The 21189-nt window shown below is 36.1% G+C and overlaps 1 protein-coding gene across 3 annotated transcripts in view; it reads right to left on the reverse strand.

Annotated features, from left to right (window-relative positions):
* The window catches only part of LOC133849590 (tyrosine-protein phosphatase non-receptor type 9), a 45723-nt gene extending 25067 nt beyond the window's left edge, over window positions 1–20656 (reverse strand). Inside the window, exons 1-2 of one of the 3 annotated variants that reach the window (XM_062285773.1) lie at window positions 20500–20656; window positions 216–707 (exon numbers count right to left, since the gene is read on the reverse strand). In XM_062285773.1, the coding sequence (XP_062141757.1) occupies window positions 216–707; window positions 20500–20541 (534 nt within the window). In that variant the 5' untranslated portion in view covers window positions 20542–20656. Of the gene's footprint in view, window positions 1–215; window positions 708–3684; window positions 3821–10272; window positions 10415–20499 lie in introns of those variants that run through there. The other 2 variants (XM_062285772.1, XM_062285774.1) reach the window with 2 other exon arrangements.
* Window positions 20657–21189: the final 533 nt, after the last annotated feature.

Raw genomic sequence — 21189 nt, forward strand, 5'->3', positions numbered from 1 at the left:
AAAAAGTCCTAAAATAAAGTACGAAAAATAAAAGATGAAAGAATTTATATGTTATCGTAAAAAAAGAAAAGGTTCCTAATATGAATCTTAGTTCTAAATATAATGCTAGTCCAGAGCTATAAAGATAACCTTTACTTATTCCTAAAATTGCAACAGTTTCTTTTTTTCTTCCACTGCTAGAAAATTACCCATATACATATGTATATTCGACTCACCAGTATGGTAAATTTGCCAGTTTGCAGCTCGGAGCGCAGTGGCTCCACATCGGCATCGATGTTGTACAAGTATTCCCGCTGGCGAATCTGTTCATGCTGCTCGTATAGCGATACGGCCCGTTGGATGTCAAACTTACGGGCGTACAGAAACTTGACGGCTGTCGTGTGCGAGATGTGACGCCTGATGGGCAACGATGACGATGATGATGATGACAATGCTCCTCCTCCTCCTCCACCTCCTCCTCCACCCAATGTTGTCTGTATCTGTGTTTCTGGAGCAACAATTTGCTGTAGCTGTGACTGCGACTGCTGTTGATGTGTGTTGTTGGTTGAATTTATGGTGATGTGGAAGTTGGATGTGCTGGCGTTCGAGGAGTTGCTCGATGAGGAGGCGGCGGCTGCGGCTGCTGCGCCAGCTGCTGTTCCGGTTGAGGTCGCTGTGCTGCAGTTTGCGCCCAAATTGTTGCAGAGTTCAATGAATTGTTTGACTGCCTGCAAAGCACACACACAAATACAAAAAAAAGGCAAAATTAATAAATATATTTCATGGTATTTGAGCAATCAAATATTTTATATACTGAAAGAAAAATGGAAAAATAAGATGCAGAATAAAATGAGAAATCTTTTTCATATTTTTCGACCCTTTACTTTAAAAGAAAAGTGTCTTATACGTTTGTCGAAGAAGAATCAACTAACGAACAGTATAAAAAACTGAGTTGATACCTTATCCCATTTTCAAAATAATTATAATGCTAGAGTGAAGTGTGCTCGACTGTGAGATGCTCGCTACCAATTGTGAGTAAAAGCAAACAAATTTCGTTAATCTTCTTTTTTATCTGATCGAAATTTTCAGGAATCTTAAATACTATAGTTCTTAATGTGTGTATCAAAATTCACAACTCTAGCTTCAAAATTACGCTTGTTATTCGATATTTTTCGATTTGCGTGGGCGGAAGTGGGCGTGGCAAAAATTTGAAACAAATTTGATCTGCGTGGAAACATAACAAGTGATGTCGAACAAAATTTAGTGCGCTATCTCTTATAGTCTTTGAGATCTAGGTGTTCAAATGCACAGACGGACAGACGGACATGGTTAGATCGTCTCGGCTATTAACGTTGATCAAGAATATCTATACTTTATAGGGTCGGAGATGCCTACTTCTGTCTGTTACATACATTTGCTGGATAATACCCTTCTAACCTATGGATAGAGGGTATAATGACTGCTGATTCTGATTTGTAGATATATCAAGTTTGATAAGTCGAATTTATTACATGCTATAAATGCGTTTCCTACACAGCTAACCACACACAAAGTCTTAAAAGTCTCACTCTCTCAGCTGTTGAGATAAACGCTTTCAAGCATACGGACGGACAGACAGACAGACAGCGATAGGAGCCCAATTCATTTTATAAGTTTACAACTTGCTTCCACTTTGCAGAACTTCACAACGTCTTCATTGGAAACGCTTATCAATTTACAGCGTTACAGTTTTGCAAATAGCAATTAATTAAATTGATCAAGTATTCGCAACAATTGTGCCATGATTTATTGGTCTGCATTTGAAATGGTTTATTGCTTTCACAGCAATTGAATTGACATCGCACCACTAATTGCACTCTCTCTATTAAACGACACGCTATTAAAATGACGATTAATATTGCAAATAATCAAATCTAATGACCGCACAGCAACGTCTGTGCAAATAGATGCGATAGATTTCATTAGAAAAGCGATAAGCATACGACAAAGTCGCGGCGTATCATTAACCTTGGGGGCTCTCCAAGAAATCAGGTCAATAAACCGCTGTCATGAATCGTTTTGCGGATGGATAAGAAATACGCCACCGTTCCAACCAGTTCTCAGTCAATCATTTAAGGCAAATCCAATAGCAAAAACAAAAAGCCAATAAAATGATTTTCAAAAGTGCATTTTCATTCAACGTTAATTCATGTCGTACATTTGGCATGCAAAGAATTCTCAGACATGTTCCTCATCATCATTTGACAAGCGCAACTTGAATGGAGAATTCACGGCAAATAAAACAAAGCCAAGACGGCGGCTGTTCAAAGAGGCAGCAACAACTCATATTAAGTATACGCATTAACATATTTTTGTCGATGCCCTGCAACAATACGGGTAGATTGACAATCACTTGCCTTTAAATCACCAAAAAAAAGTCTAGTCTTTAAATTTGAACTAAAAAAAATAAGGTCTAAAGAAATGACATTAATGATTTTTTAAATTTAAATTGAAAAAGTGAAATTTTCAACTCAAATCAAGTAAAAATCTAATTTTCAATTTTTAACATAAATTAAAAAACATATTCAAAGTTTTAAAATTAAACTAGGTAAGCCACACTTTAATTATTTTCGCAGCTTTTTTACAATCAAATCAAAATTGACTTTTGCTTATTAAAAAAACATTTTTATTAACTGTAACATTACAGTGCACAAATGTTAAGGAATGGGAGTCACGTGCAGAGTTGCCACAGTTGTCAAAATGCAAATGCCAAGTGCCCCATTAAGTTGGCTGCGCTTTAAGAAGCCGACAATAAAATTCCACAGAACTGAAGTTGCCGGGAAAAGCCCAAATATTTCGAATAAATAATTTATAATGGTGTTTTTCCAATGAAAGAACGGAACTAAAGTTTCGCGGAAATTCGATTTGCTATCAAAGAGGAAAAACAGTAGCTAGCTTGAGCAAATGTCAATAATGAATGATTTACTAAGAAACACGAGTTCCGCATAAATTGTACAATTTTCATCAAATCAATTCAAAAGCCGCAAACACAAAGAGCTATGTGTACAAAACACATCTGTTCAATGTTGTTGCACTACGGAAAGATTGTATATTCGCAGAAAAAAAAAGAGGGACAACACTGATATCTTTCGACAGTTCTTGATAAATGCCAATTTGAAAGAGAGAGAGAGAGAGGGAATGCATACTAAAAGCTCAACACGTTTTGTTTGGAAAAAGAGTTGCCACCCTCGTTCTCGCTCTTCCTCTCTCCGTTGACACTTTTATTAATATTTCGAGTTAATTAGGTTCCTCTTTCTTTTTTCTGTTTTTTTTTTTTTTTGCACCCCAATTGCGAAACACTTCAAGTGGGCTGAGTTTAATGAGTCTGAATTCGAGTAGCTCAAGTGTATTAAAGTCAATTAGCATTTAGCGTTTTGTTCGCTTTCTTCGAATTTCAACTGGGCCAAAGTGCAGGCAAACGAGTGAGAGGGCGAGCGAAAGAGATGGAGAGAGCGCACACACACTGCAAATGCGTTCGCTTGCTTATCAGTCACGACGTTTGTTGCTTGCTCGCTCGCACTCATCACTTCCTCTTCCTATTCGGCTATTCGCTATATTCATTCATGCGTTTTGCAGTTTACTAATTAGACACTTGACATGCGCTAAGCACGTTTGGGTGGGGGAAAGGGGAAATGACGTCACAAGCACACACACACACACACACACCTGTTCGCGATTGCGGCGACGCTGATAGAGATGCACCATATTTTTATTTGGTCGTTAGAAAGACACAGCGAAAAAAAAAATATTAAATAAACACACGCGTGTAGTGTATATATATTCGATATAGGGTATTCTCGGTGAGAAATTCGCGACACGACGCCTTCAATGTTTCTTTCATTACTGAAACAGCAAAAACGCAGCGCGTCGCGTCGCGTTTCGATCAAGCGAATTAAACAACGAAGCCCACAACAACAACAACAAAAACATGAACAACACACAAATACTGATAGCGCGCTCTGTCGACGCTGCCCTGATGACTAGCTTCTGCTGCTGCCCAGTAGAGCCGAGCGATGCCGAACAGAGCCGAACCCCAAACCATATGTTAACGAACTTTATTGAACTGCATTGCATTGCAGTGTTGTTAAGCAGACGAAGGGCGGGGGAGACGAGCGCATTTTACAAACGAAGAGCCGAACGAGCGAACGAGTAACGAAAGCCAACGAACGCAGGCACAACAGACAATCGGGACAGCAGATCAATGCTATGTGTGGGGAACAGCAACAATTCTAAGAAACAAAACCAACAACGCATGCGCCCGCGTCGTCGGCGACGTCGTCATCATCGTTGCTGTTGCTACTAACATACCAAAAATTTGAGTCATCATCTCATTGGCTTGCCCATATGTCACCGTCACCGTTCATGTCGCTGCCGCTGTCGGCGTCGACGTCGCAGTCGACGCACAGGAGTTTTATAGCATTAGTGCCGTCATTATTGCAGTGCAGCACTGAGAGAAATATCATGTGAACTCAACACAATACGGCTTATCTAACTTAAGTGTTATCAATTTTTAATGAGAATAAATTGCCGATAATCAAATTTAGCTATAATGTTATCAATTTTTAATGAATATACATTTCTTGCAAATTATAGCAAGAATACGTGTACCTAAAATAAGCATTTAACTGGAACTTATAATCTTTATCAACGTAATTTCATAAATTATAAATGAAAAAGAAAGAAATTAAAAATTCAAATAGTCTTCACAATCAGCTAAACAAGCACTTGATATAATTGATATTCGAACACAAGTTGTTTTTCTAGTGAATTTAAATTTGTTAAGAAAATCAAAAGATTTAATTATCATTTGCATTCTCATTGTGCAAAAAGCTCTGCACAACGTGTTTGCTTTCTAATTAATGGCGGTAATTTCAATAAAAAATAATGTTTAAAAATATCACTTCTTTCTTCTTGTTTTTTGTCACTTTGTATCAGCATACGTGCCATTGTTGTGAGTGACAGAGAACATTAAGAGAATAAAAAATAAATATAAAAAAAAGTAAAAAGTAGCTAAGCTATCAGATGAAACATCTTTCCACGTATTGCGAGCATAATGAATAAGAAATATTCGACCTTTACCCCAGCTTACATAATGTTTAAAGAATCAGATGCTGATTCAATGAAATTCTAGTAAATGTTTTCATTTTATTTTTTTTTTGCTTTTTTAGTAAAAGCAACACTGCATTCGTCGAGTGTAGAGGCGGAGATGGCGATAATTGGGAAGAGAGTGCGTCACCTTTATTTATTTTTTGTGGTCAGATGTTCGCCCATTGTTTCCACGAATCGTCATTATCATACAGACAGCCTCAGCTGACCATCAGACCATCAGCGAACCCAAAAAAAAAAGAGATACTAGAAAGCCGAAACGAACTTTATGGAGAAATAAAAATCGAGCACTCTGTATTTGTATTTGTATTTGTATTTGGGTATTCCCAAAGTTCCCTTAAATTGAGAAGATCCCCCGACAGTTAAAATTTCAAATTTTACATGTAAATTGTATTCACAAATTGTTGCTTAGCCACTCAATGACATCACACGGCGCTGCAAGTCTGGGTCAGCTTTAATGAGCATGACTGTATCTAATTTTAGCCATTTGTCTTAGCAACGGGGGAGTGGGGAGAGAGTGTGTGTGTGTGTGTGTCTGTTGTTGTGTTTGAGTTGTTGCGGCTTTCACTTTTAAACGCCCTAAGCTAATAGTGGGCTTATCAGCGTAACCGCTTGTGACTAAGCAAAGACCCTACTCAACAATGTTGTATCCAATTTTATACCACGTGAACGAGTTGACGATGAGTATGCAAAGAAATAGTTCAAGATGTTTGTTGTGCACAACGATGTTTACATGACAAGTATTTGTATTTAGTGCTGAGTCAAATTAAACGTAATTTGCACTTAGTGGCCACACTGTATTTAGCGAAAGAAATTCATTTAGCGGCATACATTACTCACTTAGCGGTCACTCAAGAAAAAACGTAGTATAGAAAACACAGAGAAGATAATCTTGCATTGCACTTAACGTCTTCTCGCTTAGCGGCCACAGTTGAGGCCGCTAAATGAGATTGAAGTGTATAATAAGTGTGTTTAGTACAGAAATCAATTTAACGGCATACATTAACATAGAAAACACAAATAATATTGACAATATTGCCTCGAATTTAACGTCTTCTCGCTTAGCGGCCACAGTTGAGGCCGCTAAATGAGATTGAAGTGTATAATAAGTGTGTTTAGTGCAGAAATTCATTTAGCGGCATACATTAGCATTGAAAACACAGATATATTGACAATATTGCCTCGCATTTAACGTCTTCTCGCTTAGCGGCCGCAGATGAGGCCGCTAAATGAGATTGAAGTGTATAATAACGAATTACTTTTAGAGCATATCTTTTCGTTCGTCATTTGGTTTTGTAATGTGTTGTTCGCTCTCTGCTTGTTCCGTTTTCTTCTTGTTTTCGCTAATTTCTTAAGTAAATAAAGAAAATGAAAAGTTGCCGCCACCGCCGTCGTCGACGACGACGAAGCAAACAGTTCAGCAAGAAGAAACGTGGCCAGAATTTTGTTGCCAAGTGTGTGTTGCAATATCAGAGAGTTTTGTTGGAGGCCAAATTGTTGAACAACAATAATATGCGCATGTAAACACAAACAACTTGCAAGAATCGTTGTTGTTCAACAAAGATTGTGCCGTCATTAAAAGTATGAGTGTGTGTGTGTGTGTGTGTGTATGAAGAGCATTTCCGGTTCCGACACGTTCAGCGCGGAACGTGCGATGCCTCAAATTATTGGGCATTCGCTGTGAAGCGAGTTAATAGAGCAACAAGTGAAACGTTTTTCCCCCAGACGCAGTCACAGCTTTCATAACTGTGCATGCAAAGTAACAGCAAAAGCAATAGCACCATCATCGTAAAGAAGAAGAAGAAGACGAAGACGAAGAAGTAGTTGAAGAAACATTCTAAAACTGTAAAATGCACGAAGAAAAAGAAAAAAACTAAGACTCAAGTTAGAAAAAGCGTCACAACGAAGACTTTATACACTGCACATTAGTGAAACTTGAAATATATATTTTTTCTAAGATATGATAATGAAGTTGAAAACATTTCACAGAGTCGCAAAGTTAAGTTTCTTACAACAAAAAGAAATTTCAAACGTGAAACTTATATATTATACAAAGATTTAACACAGAGTATGCAAAATTAAGTTTCTTAAAACAATAAGAAATTCTACATTTGAACCGTGAATCCTTAATATTATACAATTCTCTAAATAATGATTATTCCTATATTAACTATCTCAAAAATTAAATGTTCTTGAAACTTGAAATATATATTTTTTCTAAGATATGATAATGAAGTTGAAAACATTTCACATTTCTTAAAACAAAAAGAAATTTCAAACGTGAAACTTATATATTATATAGTATAAATATTTAACACAGAGTGTGCAAAATTAAGTTTCTTTTAACAATAAGAAATTTTACATTTGAACCGTGAATCCTTAATATTATACAATTCTTTAAATAATGATTATATTATATATTAACTATCTCAAAAATTAAATGTTCCAATTTAATAAATAGAAGAATATAGCTAAATGAAATAAATTTGCATTATTATTTTAGCAAATAATAAGAGAGTTATATTAAAACAATTTTGCATTAAAAACTCAATTTATTGGCATTCAAGGTTTCGAATGAAGCTTAATATGTAAACAACTCCATAACAAGTTTTAGTTTCACTACTCTTAATATTTCCGTTTTCTTGTGGTTAATAACAAAGTTTTAACACCCCGCTTAAAAGAAGAGTATGTAATGTGGAAGGAGTTAAACAACTCAAGATTGAAGTTAAGTGAAGCTGTGTGTTGCATGACAGTTTGTGGTCTATAATGTTCTTTGATTGAGTCGCCGCATAAGCTAAGCGAACCCAACCCAAGCATTAGTCGTCTATACTTGAGTGTGTGGAGTAAAGTAGTCGTCGTGTGTTCACGTTGTTGGCTAATCAGCGATCGCATCGATCAACACATAACTTATGGTGATCATCCAAGCGAGTGTGGCGAGTGGTGAGTAATCAGTGAATATGATCAGAGACGCGAAGTTAACGCTAAACGTGATCGGATCGGATCGGATCCACTACAAAAGTGGCCAATGAGCGAATTTGATCATGAATTATTGCAATGGCTTGCGAAATGATCATTTGATTGCATCAGCATCATCATCATCATCGTCAGTGTCAGCTACTGTTGTTGCCGTTGTTTGTGCTTTGTGCAGTTTGCTGCAACTGTCGACAACTGTTTGTCACACTCGAAACGTGTGAGAAACATACCCCGAGACAAAAAACTAAAGCTTTTTGGTAATAAAACACGATCAGAATTTAATCGAAAATCAAATTTAATCACCAAGTCACTGTCAAGTTTAAATCGTTTGCAAATTTACGACATTTGAATTCAAAATTCCGTTTTCATTAACTATTCGCATTAAACATATTTGAGTTACACAAAACTATTTCAGTATTAATCCTTTGTATCCTTTATTCACACATTTTCTTCATTAATGTGTAATTATATCTTACTCAGCATGAAAAACATAAAAAATAGTATTAATCCTGATATAACTTTTTTTTTTCATAAGTTCATGAGAACCGCAATCATTCGTGTAATTTGTTGAGTCTGTTTTATTTCCAGGGTCAGGATATTGCTGGCAGATTGCCGCATTTGACACCAAACACCGATGCAGACATCCGTTGTTTTGTTGCCACAGCAAAACGGCAAACGGAAATGGACGCCGGTTGCATTGTGCGTGAGGTGAGACGAAACGAACGAAGCGGGGCAACACTTTCGCATAGCTTAAAATACAACAAACACAACAACATACAAAAAAAAGTGCTCTTGAAAGCACATTTAATGCGCTTCCGCTTTGTGCGCAGTCGCGTGGAGATTAATAACTGACTAGTGGAGCGATTATTAGAGCTGCGTGGACTATCGACTGGAACTGAAACTAAAGCTCAAGCTGGCAATGGAACTGAAACTGGAACTAACCATTGGAAATGATTCCAACATTTGCATATGAATTTGCGTGTCAATCAGTAAACGGAACAAATCGAGAACAGACAGTTGTTAAGCTAAACGTATCAATTAGAAAAAGAGAAACAGCTGCTCATCAAGCACGGTCATAAATGCTAGATGCAAATACTAAATACTCTATTCTAATTTGCAACACAGATTAATCACATTTAAGCACTTTCTTTGTGTGAAGCTTCTTTCGATGTAAATAAATTAGCTAGCTCCAACTAGAAATCAATGCAGCTTTCTCGAGCTTTGAACTTTCAGCTTTTATAGTTAAACACACACACACACACACAAGCATTCACATTGACTTGTGCGAACATCATTCTAAAGAGGAATTGGGAATCAGTCAAGAGAAGTCAGACGCACAGCTTCAGCTTCGGGTTTGTACATCTGACAGCTGGGAAGGCGAAAAAGGGGAACAAAAAAAAAGGTGGACAAAAGAGCAAGCGTAGAGTTAAGAGGAGCAAGGCACAAAAAAACGTCTAAAAGAGGCAACAAAAACTAATGAAGCGCGTCTATAAATAGCGCAAAATACATACGTAGACTAACTGCAGTCAAGTGTGATGAACTGCAAGATACCCGCTAGTAATTTGTAGTGTGACCAAAGCCACACAACTGCAGCTAAAATTCTATTGATAAATATATTACAAGAGAAACTCAAAAGTTTGTATTTTCTAGTAATTTCAATTTAAATATTGTGAAGAAATTTTAATCTAAATTTTTGTGTATTCAACTTATCTTTACCTTTTACTTTGTATGTAAAAATATTTCCTGTTTTAATAGGTAATAAACTATAAACATTTAAGATCATACAAAAAAATTCAAAAAGTAAAATAACTATTATTATTTACATTGCCTCATCTCTACTTTATAACTTCTGCCTGCTGAACTATCACACCCTTTTACACTATTGGTAGCAGGGTATGCAGCAGAAAGAAGGAATGAAAAACAAGCCTGGCAACAACTGCAAACTGCAACTCAAAAAAAAAGCAGAGAAGACAAGCTAAAGTCAAAGTCACAGAGACGCGCGATCAAGTTGAAGGATGGCAGAAGAAGAAGCGCAAATAACCGCAGTGCAAAATATGCATATGCATGTGTGTGTAAATTGAGACAAAACTGAGAAAGTCAAAAAACAAAACAAACGATACTCAGCATGTGGGAGTTGTTAGATGAACATATGTATGTGTTAGAGCGAGAGAGCACCTTGGTTATGCACAAATAGAGGCGTCGATGACAACTGCTGCTTGCTCTGGCACTCGCATAATCGTAGTCTCCTGCTGCTGCTGCTTCTTCATGTTTATCCTTTCGCTGCTGCCGCTGCATTTTATCGTCGTCATTTCACTTTTCATGCACAGTAAAAAAAAAACGCACTTCTACGCATACATTGCAAACCAACTTTAGCAAATTATTGATCAGTGTAGGAATAAATTCAGTTTTCGGTATGTGTTTTCCACAAACAAAACAAAACAAAACACAACACAAAACGCACGCGCGCGCACACGAGACAAGATGAACAACGCGACGCGACTGCGACGACGACGACGACTGATGGGGCCAAAAGCAGCAGCAGCAGCAGGCAACACCAACAGTAACAGCAGCAGCTGAGTAACAGAGTTGTTGTTGTAGTTGTTCCCCAGCAAACAGCAAACAATAAAACGAAACAAGGCGCAAACAGAGCGCGCAGCGCAGTCGCAGCAACAACAAAAGCTCAGCGCATGCGCCGACGCTACGCGACGCAGCAGCCCGCCCCATTACACGCTTTTGTTACTGCTGCTGCTGCTGCTGCTGCCACTGACACAGTTCAATGTCAGAGATCTCTCTCTCTCTCTCTTGCTCTCTACGCCACTCTATGTAAAGCAAAGCCCAACTAATGTTAATGTCAGGATGAATGATGTCTATGTTATGTTAACAGCTAACAGCGCGCTGTTATTGCTAAACAATTCTAACGCATGCATTAACATTAAACAAAAGAAACTACGCACAACAACAAAAATACAAAAAATTTAACAAAAAGCCAAAATGAACAAAAAAAAATAAAAGGGGGGAAAAAGTAATATGCGAAATAAAGTGCGCATTTGGCAAGTCAAAAGTCAAGCACACGCCTCGCTGAGCAGCTTTTGTGCTTAAATTAATTTATGTTTGTACGCACACACACACACGCATATGCATACGTATGATTTGTGTGTGTGTTTACTTTGGCTTTGCTCTCTCTCACTTTATTTTATGACTTCTTATGAAAGTGTTAAGAAATTTCGCTGCCGTTTTCGAGTGTCGCCATCAAAGCGGAGAAAAATTTCACCCGCCGCTTGCAGCTGCTGCCGCTGTTATCTTTCCTTCTCTCTCTCTCTCTTTCTCTCATTAAAGTCTTGCTGTGCTTTTGATTTGTTTTCTACCATTTGCGCATGATTATTGTTATTATAATTACTACGCTTTCTTATGGCCGCCGCATCGATTATATTTTTAACAAAACGCGTCAGCTTAAAAGCTTACATGGGGCGTGACATTGACACTAAACAAAAACTATCGCTATCTCCATTTGTTGTTGCTCACCAACTTTCTTTTCAAAATAAAAACAAAATATGTATTAATATGTATCCGCATCCCAAAAAGAAATCACATAACTTGTATAAATAACAAAAAGAAATGTTTGTCACAGCTACACTACAACGGCAGCCCTGAAACAAGTTCGACATGCGATTCAAGCATCATGCATCATCAACGTCGCAACCCTGGCAACCCACTTAGAAAGTGATCCGAATGGGATTAGTGGGTCCCTCTCTCTCTCCCTCTCTCCACCATGGCATCTGCGTCTTCGTCTCTGTTACGCAAGTGGAGACTCAGTTCGGCCATCATCGAGAGTGGCGAATTGTTGTCAACGATGATGACGATGATGTGACATTATTTTTCTGACCATCAAAACGTGACTAGCAGTCAGCTTTGCTGCTCCTGTTGTTTTGCTCTAGATCAAGTAGAGTTATGCAAGCTCACACCTTCAACTCTCCAATGCAGCTTAGCCTATTGCAAAAGCTTTCGATTGTTGTTGTTGTTTGTGCAAACACTGCAAATTCGGCAGTCGATGCGCAGCAGCAAAGACACGCACTCACACATAGACACCCACATGTATGTATGTACATTTGTATGCGTGTGCTAAGCAGCATTAGAAAAGTTTTGTCAAATTTAAAAGCGCGCACTTTAATTAATAAGAGAATCGTAAACAGCGAGACAATCTGCAAACAATAAATCGATAATCGATATTTATGAAATCGATACTCTGTTGACCTTGTCGAATCTCTAAATTAAAACAAGTGCTTTATGCATAAAATAATATTAATATAGAAAAAGAATATTAACTTAAGTTTAATCTATTAATATCTACTATTATGTTTGATAAACGTAATCCATTTGTATAATTTTAATAGTTTTATATTCATTCCATACATTCCATTTTTCTTGTCCCTAAATTTAAAAAAGAATACATTATTTTCGATTCGATTTATCTGCTCTTCTAAATTGTAGTTGCAAACATTATTTCGTATAAAAAAATCAAAATAGATTTCTGTAAATTTGTAAGTAAATTTCTATTATCGATATTGCTTTTAAGTTTGCTTGCCTTGCAGTGTACTTCAATCCCAAAGCCCAGCTAATCAATTATTTCTACTCTCTTTGTTAATCTGTTTTCTCTTGTTTTAAAGAACCTACTACATAAACACACATAGATTGAGTTCTCAGTATATCAGCACGAGTTTTAATTAAGTTGAAGCAGACACACATAAAGCTCTTCTGCTGGCAGGTAGCATTATTTGTAACGGTTTTTTTCGTTCAGAGCTTTGGGCAAGATGCCAGGCAAAAGCAAAGCAGCAAAGCAAACGAAACCAAAGCAGAGCAACAATTATAATAACAACAACAACAACAACAACAACAGAAGCAGTAGGAAGAAGAACAAACCTAACAATGGTAGCAAATGTTGCTTTTTAATTATCAGAAATGGTAAAAAATAGCCCCACTCTATGGTGGAGCAATGTAGGGCAAAAGACGCAAATAAAAGCTTTTCTATATTGTACATATGCGAAGTTAGACAGACCAAAAATGAACAACAAAAACCAAACAAAACACAAAAGAAAGAAAATACAAACATATACATAGTAGTATAAAACTCATTTCTTTTCACAATGTAAATCGGTCAAACCAATCAAAAAGGCAGAGTAAAAACCTCTACAACAACAACAACAGCAATAATAATAGCAAATAGCAACAAGCAGAAGCAAAAGCAAAAGAAGAAGAAGCAAGGCCCATCCGGCGATATTATCAACGCTCTATTAGAGTTCTTTCAACTCGGGTTTTAACAACCATTTTTGCAACCATTTTTTCTTTTCTTTTTTTTTTTTTGAATGAGCGCCGCGGGTTATTGGAAAGCGTTGGATGATTGAAGATGAGACAGCACAACAAAGTGTGAGAGAGAGAGAGAGAAAGAGATAGAGATGTGAACACGTTCGTTTTATTGTCGCCCAGTGAAGTGACCCCAAAGCAATGCTTTTGCCCAAACAAAATGCAATTGAATATTATTGCAACAAAGACTTGAGCACGGCCACAATGGATAAGAGAGCTGAGAAGCTGAAGCTGACGCTGAAGCAGAGAAGATGACAACAGCAACGGAAATAAAACGTCAGACAATACCGTTCATTGCTGCTGCTAGAAACATAGCTTAGCAACAACAACAACAAAGGCAGCAGCGAGCCCAAAAAGCACGCAAATGAGCTGAGCGAGAACAACAAAAAAAAAAAGAAAGAAAAAATAGCGATAAAGCGCCTCAAACAGAAGAAAGCGTTGCGGAAGCAGCAAAAGCAGCAGTAGCGGTAGAAGCAGCGACGTCAGCGTCGACGCCGACGTCGACATCGAGTCAGCCTACGACGAGGGTCTCCAAGTGAGCTAAAAGAGAGGCGCTGCGCTGCGCTGTCGAGCCTCGAGCCACTCGGCCGGTCGGTCACATATGATGGAGGGGTTCAACAACCTGCGATTGGAATAAAATACACGCAGCAGGCAGCAACAAACAACAATAACAAACAAAACAAATTGCGATAGACAAATTCGCATAGGCGAATGCAAAATGAAAGAACAAGCTGAGACTGTGACTGCAATTGAACCAGCTCAAAAGGATGGCATGCGACTAGTTCCAATACATTCTATCGCAAAAAACTTATCGAGCGTGTCGCAAGTTCCGATAATACTTATCGAAAAAGTTATGCGATGATTGCACTTGCCATTAACAACTTAAATAAGAAAAATTTGAATTAAAAATATATCTTAACACAAATTTGAAAATCAAATTTAAAAAAAATTGAATGAAAATTTCAATATGATAACTAAAATGGCATAATTAAAGACCTTTGATGGAAGCAAATAAAGTTCATGACCTAGAAGTGCATGCTTAAATTCATAATTTCAAAAAATTTGAAATATTTCAGAATGAAAATAAATCAAGTTTATGGGCAGAACACAATTTTGTGCAATAAGTTTGAATTTCATTTAAATATACGTATATTTTTGGGCTTTAGATTTTGCTACGTCATGCACACAAAATATTATTGTATATTTCGAAAATATTTAATGAAATATAATATTGAAAAGGAATTTTTATATATATGCCAAATAAAAGCACACGTTAGTATTCCAAAAGAATTTACGCTCACTTTCATTTTTGCCATTCTTTTTTTTTTTTGTTTATTTAAATTCTAAGCTTTCAAGCTCGTAAACCTGGAATTAGTGAAAGTCATGGAAAAAAAAAACTGGAACAACCAAGCATTAAGTCTATTTACATTTATTCTACAAAATATTCGCTTTTTTGTTGGTTGTGTGTGTAAATGCAATAAACGCGAAAACATCAAAAGAATATTTTGAGGGCTCTATGGAAAATGTACAACGCAATAATGGCAACAAAGTGTAAAAAATATATATGTATGTTAATGAAATTCTGCTTTATACTATAAAGAGTGCAAATCTACCTACCAACCTATATATACAATAATATATATACATATACATATATAGGTCTCGAGTTCTATAAATATACGGGAGCTAAAGTAGGTATGCATTGTGTGTGCTTCAGCGATAGAAGAAGAAGAAGAGCAACTGAAACATTTTATATTAAAAGGGTTTCATTTTTGTGCCATTTTTTGTGTGTTGTGTTTTGATGCACCTGCTAAATAATCATCAGAGTCCTTTGACTATGACAAATAATGCAAATAATGATAGGTTTAAACCCTGTAAAATTAAAGTCTTGTGGAGATTCATTCCAGAATAAACTCCTATATTTAGCTATATTTCTTTTTTTTTTCACTATAAGTTTAGTTGGAATTGAAATCAGATCATCGAAAAATTATTTATTATTCAAAAAGATCATTTAAGGAAATATCTGAAAAAATATTTAAACATATTATAATTTTCTTTCTTTCTTTAAATTCGCTAAAGTGGAAAAGATAAATTTGTGTAAAGTTTTGTACATAATATATACTTAAAATCTTGTCGAGATTCATTCCAGAGTAAACCAAAATTTAGCTATATTTCATTTTGTTCACTTAAAAGTTTAGTTGATATTAAAATCATATCACAGAAAATCATTTAAAGCAATTGAAAAAAGATCATTTAAGGTTAATCTTTAAAATAAATAAAATCTTTTAATAATACTAAATTAATGAATATAAAGTGCTATATACTAAAAAGTTGTGTAGATAATAAATGCAATTTTTGCGTTTTTTTAAATACAATGAAGTAAAAAAGATCGTAACCTTCTGCTCACTAAGAAGTTTTCTATAAAAAAAACGCAACTTTAGAGTTTCTTAAATTCACTTATTCTTATTATTATTTTATTGAAATTATAAAAACAATTCTTAATTGCCTTCAGGCTAATTTCTTACTTAAGAATGGATGATCGAAAGTTTGTATTCATACTTTTGTGGCATATTTAAATGACTGCAAATAAATTGTGCCATATGAATGGCATAATTGGAAAATGTGCAAGCAAATATAGCTCAAACTTTTTTGCAGAGCATGCGATATTCGATGTTGACGTCGCAGCATTGTTTGCATTTTCGCTTATTTTCGCTTGTTTATTTTGGAATACTTTTTGGCTAGGTAGACGAGTTGAAAAGAAAATAGGAGACGGAAAGGTAGAGCGGGGTATAGTTGGAGGCAGTAGTGACTAAGCATTCAGAGCCCCGGGGCGCTAAGCGTAGAGTGCTGAGCGCAGCGTCTAAGCCCCCAGACGGACCCGGAACACGGCTTCATTTGGGGTTTTTTTTTATTTTTATTTTTTTTATTTTTTTGGGAAAAGCAAGTGGGTTTTAGGGGCTGCTGCTGCTCCATTTGTGTTGGCTTTTTTTGTTGTGTTGTTGTCGCTGTGGTGATAACGACGGCGGCCACAGAGAGCGAGCGCAGTTGACCTATTTTCAACCGCACTCACACACACACACAGCCCGTCTGTGTGTTGTGCATTTATATACATATAAACATATTTTCTTTTTCATACGCGTATTTATTTTAGCTTTTAATGAAAGTTATTGTTGCTATCTCTGGCAAGCTTAATCAACGCAAATGAGGAAGGCATTCAGGCAGTCAATCAAAGGCCGCGCAGCAACAGGCTGAACGAGTGAGCGAGAGGGAGAGAGAGACAGAGAGAGAGAGAGAACATAAAGGGCACATGCAACCTTCCCCCCCCAAAGGGAGAGAAAAGGTTATTGTACTTTTTGTGTGGCTGTCGCCTGGCTCTCGTTCAGAGTTCAGAGTCCCTGCCACAAGGATTGAGAGAGCGAGAAGCAGCAGCAACATCAACAGCAACAGCAACAGCAGTAAATGCAAAAAGTCAACTGCACTGGGACACTAATATTTCATAACTATAAACTCGCAAGCACAGTCAGACAACACCTACATATAGTATACTAAATCTGTGTGTGTGTGTGTAGCTGTCGTGTTGTGTTGTGTTGTGTTGGGTGTTGCTGTCTGCCTCATTTTATGAGCAATTTGATTTATGCATCGAGTGTTCGCGCGCAGCCAACAAATTGAACAAAGATGCGGATGACAAGGCGAAGATTTGATACGCTAAATTAAGTTTAGTATTTAAGCGATACTAGATGTAATATACTAAGTTTGGTATTTAATGAGATACTGAATTTAATACCGTAAGTTAAATTTGGTATGTGATGAAATACTGGATTTAATACCGTAAGTTAGGTTTGGTATTTAATGAATTTAAAGCACTAAGTTAAATTTGGTATTCGATTTGATATTTAGGATTTATGTTAAGTTTAGTATTTAATGAGATACTAGATTTAATATACTAAGTTTGGTATTTAATAAGATACTAGAATTAAAATACTATGTTTGGTATTTAATGAGATGCTGTAAGTTCAATTTGGTATACGATGAAATACTGGACTTAATACCGTAAGTTAGGTTTGGTATTGGGATTTGGGATTTATGTTAAGTTTGGTATTTAATGAGATACCAGATTTAATATACTGAATTTGGTATTTATTGAAATACTGAATTAAATACATTTAGTTCATTTTGGTATATGATGAGATACTGGATTTAATACCGTATGTTAGGTTTGGTATTTAATGAGATACTGAATTTAATACCGGAAATTAAATTCGGTATAGGACGAGATACTGGTTTTAATACCGTAAGTTAGGTTTGGTAATTACTGAATTTAATACCGTAAGTCACATTTGGTGTTTGATAAGATACTAGATTTATTATGTAAACAAAAAATAAATAAATAAAACAAGCAGATGACAAGGCGAAACTCTTAATACACTTGACTCAATTTGAAGTAGTTGAATAATTTTTAAGTATAATCAAGCTAAGCATTTAATAACACATTAATTAATGAGCCGTTTAACTAACACAGAAATTTCAATGTTATCGATAAATCGATGAGATATTTAAGATATAAATGTTAATACAGTTAAAAGAAAACTATTCTTGAAGCTAAAAAGAAAAGGGATTCAAAGCAATTTCGGATATTTGATACAAAATAAAAACAATTCCTATTGCTTTCTATTAAATGAGTTTTATACCAGATTTTATACTAAATTCCATATTCAATACTAAGTGTTGTATTGAGTAATGAAAAATAACATTTATCATGAATTTTGATGCCTGTTGCAGGCAAAATAGTGCAACGTAAATCAGTCGGACAAACGTACTGAGAAAGCTAATGTGCACTTAATGAAAGAGTATAAAGAGTATGAGCAAACACAAATGCAGCACACAGCAATATGATACATGTATAATTTCAATTCAAGTGAAATCAATTATGTATACAAAGAAAAATACAAACATACACATACTTCATAAACAAATTGAGCAACATCTAAATTTGAATGTTTGTTTGTTGGTTTGCGAGGAGACATAAATGACATAACACGATATATGACACGAAATGTTTGAACTGAACAATGGAAAGAGTTTAATTGTTAAAAGCTTTGCCAACAAATGTAATTGAATCTGCAATTTGTTGTAACAACAACAACAACAACAAACTAATCAAATAAGAGCAAAGGGCGGTTTGGATTAATTCGGAATAAATGGAATTATTTATTTATTATTAAGTCGTGACAGTTTCAGGGCATAAACCTAAATGAACTAGAAATGACTGTTCAAGTAAGTGAGTAATCGTGATATTACAACTAGAAGTTAATTAATTTATAGGAGCTATGAATCAACAATTTGAATAATTGCATCAAGTTTTAACTAGATTTCAGATAAATATTGTCTTTCTCTTATTTTTAACGTTTTGTCATACAAATGTGTAATCGTTAAACTTCCTGCTTTTAATCGACTTTAAGCTGTATGAAATCGTAAATTCACGCCAATTATCATTATCAGGCTAAGTGACAAAGATAAAGATGATAAAGATAAGCAGAACAAGCTGGCAACGTTAATTGTCATTCAAGTAAAAATAAACTCGTTCCATTTGCGATCGATCAAACATTTGAGCGGAACTAAATGAACCGGAATCGTGACAGTGAATTGATTCATAAAGTTATAAACAAATTGTGCGCGAGCCAGCTAATGAATGAGTTGAATGAATTTCAAATGAGCTCTAAACAAAAATTTAGCAATAAGTGGATGAAAATTATTGTGTTTTCCTGGGGAAATTCAACAACAGCTTCGACTTTGGCAACACAAAAAATTCGAACGAAAAGTGAATCAAATTGAACAACAACAGAACTGAGAATGGATGTAAATAAGTAAATCATAAATAAATAAATAAATGCGCACTATTAAATGCACAACTATAAAACGAGTGTCTGCGCGTGTGTTTGTTTGTGTGCTTATTGGAATTTCATGCAAGGTCAGCTTCACACTACTGCACATTACCCCCCTCTATCGTCTGCGATCCGTACCAAGCAATGAACTTTTGCGTCAGCTGGAAGGGAAGAAGTCTCCGAGAATTTGTAACGAGATGAGGCAACACTGGCGCAGCAGAGTTCAGTAATTTGGCACAGTTGCCGAGAGAGCAAGAATCGTGCAAGTGCGAGCGGGACAAACGATCTTTATGAATTTGCACTTTTCTAACTATGCAAACAGGTTTTGTGCGGTCAACACGCACACACACACACACACACGCATAAGCACAAACACACAGTTTGGCAAGCACTGTGAAATGCAGCAGTGACATGAAGAAGCAGAGCAAACGGAAATCACTTTCCCTACTAAATGCACAAGAAATTAACTGCGATAATAAAAACAACTGACAGAGAGCCAGAGAGAGAGCCAACACACGGCAAGAGAGGCTCTCGCTTGCTCGGTCTCTCTCACTCTCGCAAGCTTAAAAGAATGAGCATGAAACATTTTGTTGTTGCAACCACTTGCTACACAAAATACATAAATACACTCACACATACACTTGCAAAGAAGCTTCCACTTCCCCATGCTTGTTGTTGTTGTTTTTTTGGCTGTGTTGTTATTGTCTGATAACACCGATAGGAACTGTATTGGAATTTATTTAGATTGCGTCGCACAGAAGCGGCGGCCATTGTTGTTGTTTTATTTGTAAGCAGCACGTGCTTATATTTATTAATCTGTAATGTGCACAAAGTTTGCATGTTTTTGTCTTTTTAATTTTTGCAAGCGCCGAATACCGCAACAGCTTTTGCAACATACACAAACACAATACCAATACATTCACACACACATGAACAACATGTGCACGCACACACACACACACACATATACAGTGGAGAGAAACACGCACGCAATTTTTTTGTAGTTTTGTTGTGCTTTTAACACAGCACTGCACACACAACACTCATCAATTTGCACAATATTTTTGGGCGTGTGTCATTTTGGCTGAGTTAACAACATATTGTGTGTACCCAATTGGTTACAAAAAAAAATAATATATATATTCTTTGTTTATGCACTTACAAATTCTTGGTCTTGTTGTTCAACCGCTACCTCCGACGCCATTTTACGAATGTGAAACAGTATCGCTGATTCGTTTTCACCACATAAACAGCTGTTTTGCGCGCAAAGTTGGCTGCGAATGACCACATCAACTACGCGAAGTTGGCTGTGGGCTCCAAAGCACAAGTGTTATCGATAAAACGTACAAGCCCACATTCCAATACTTCAAATTACAAAAATTGTTCACACAAATATGGTCACATATAGTTGGCAAATATTATGAATTATATGGAGTGTGGAAAAGAGCACCGCGGCACTTACGGCATTACAAAATATGATAACGTCGACCAATTCACATTCCGCACTTTATAGCACTTTTTATTAATTTGTAAATTACCTTTAATAATCAATTCTATTTGGGTGTAGAGGATAATTTATAAGGTAATTCTGATTAAAAAAATATTCCTTGATAGAGCTTGGGCTTTTAAATGCATCACAAATAAGTAACTTGTTCACACTTAACTATAGCTTTCTTGATGTTTATTCTTATTGTCACTGATTCAACTAACGAATTCCTTATTGCCAACAGAGCGCCAACAAAACAGCAGACACCGTTGTTAAAGTGTTGTACAATGCCGAAAATTCGCAACGTTTGGTATATTTTGTATATTGTACTATTTTGGAAATTCAACATAACGGTCACTCTGGAAT

This window comes from Drosophila sulfurigaster, chromosome X (genome assembly GCF_023558435.1).
Source record: "Drosophila sulfurigaster albostrigata strain 15112-1811.04 chromosome X, ASM2355843v2, whole genome shotgun sequence".
Taxonomy (NCBI): Eukaryota; Metazoa; Arthropoda; class Insecta; order Diptera; family Drosophilidae; genus Drosophila; species Drosophila sulfurigaster.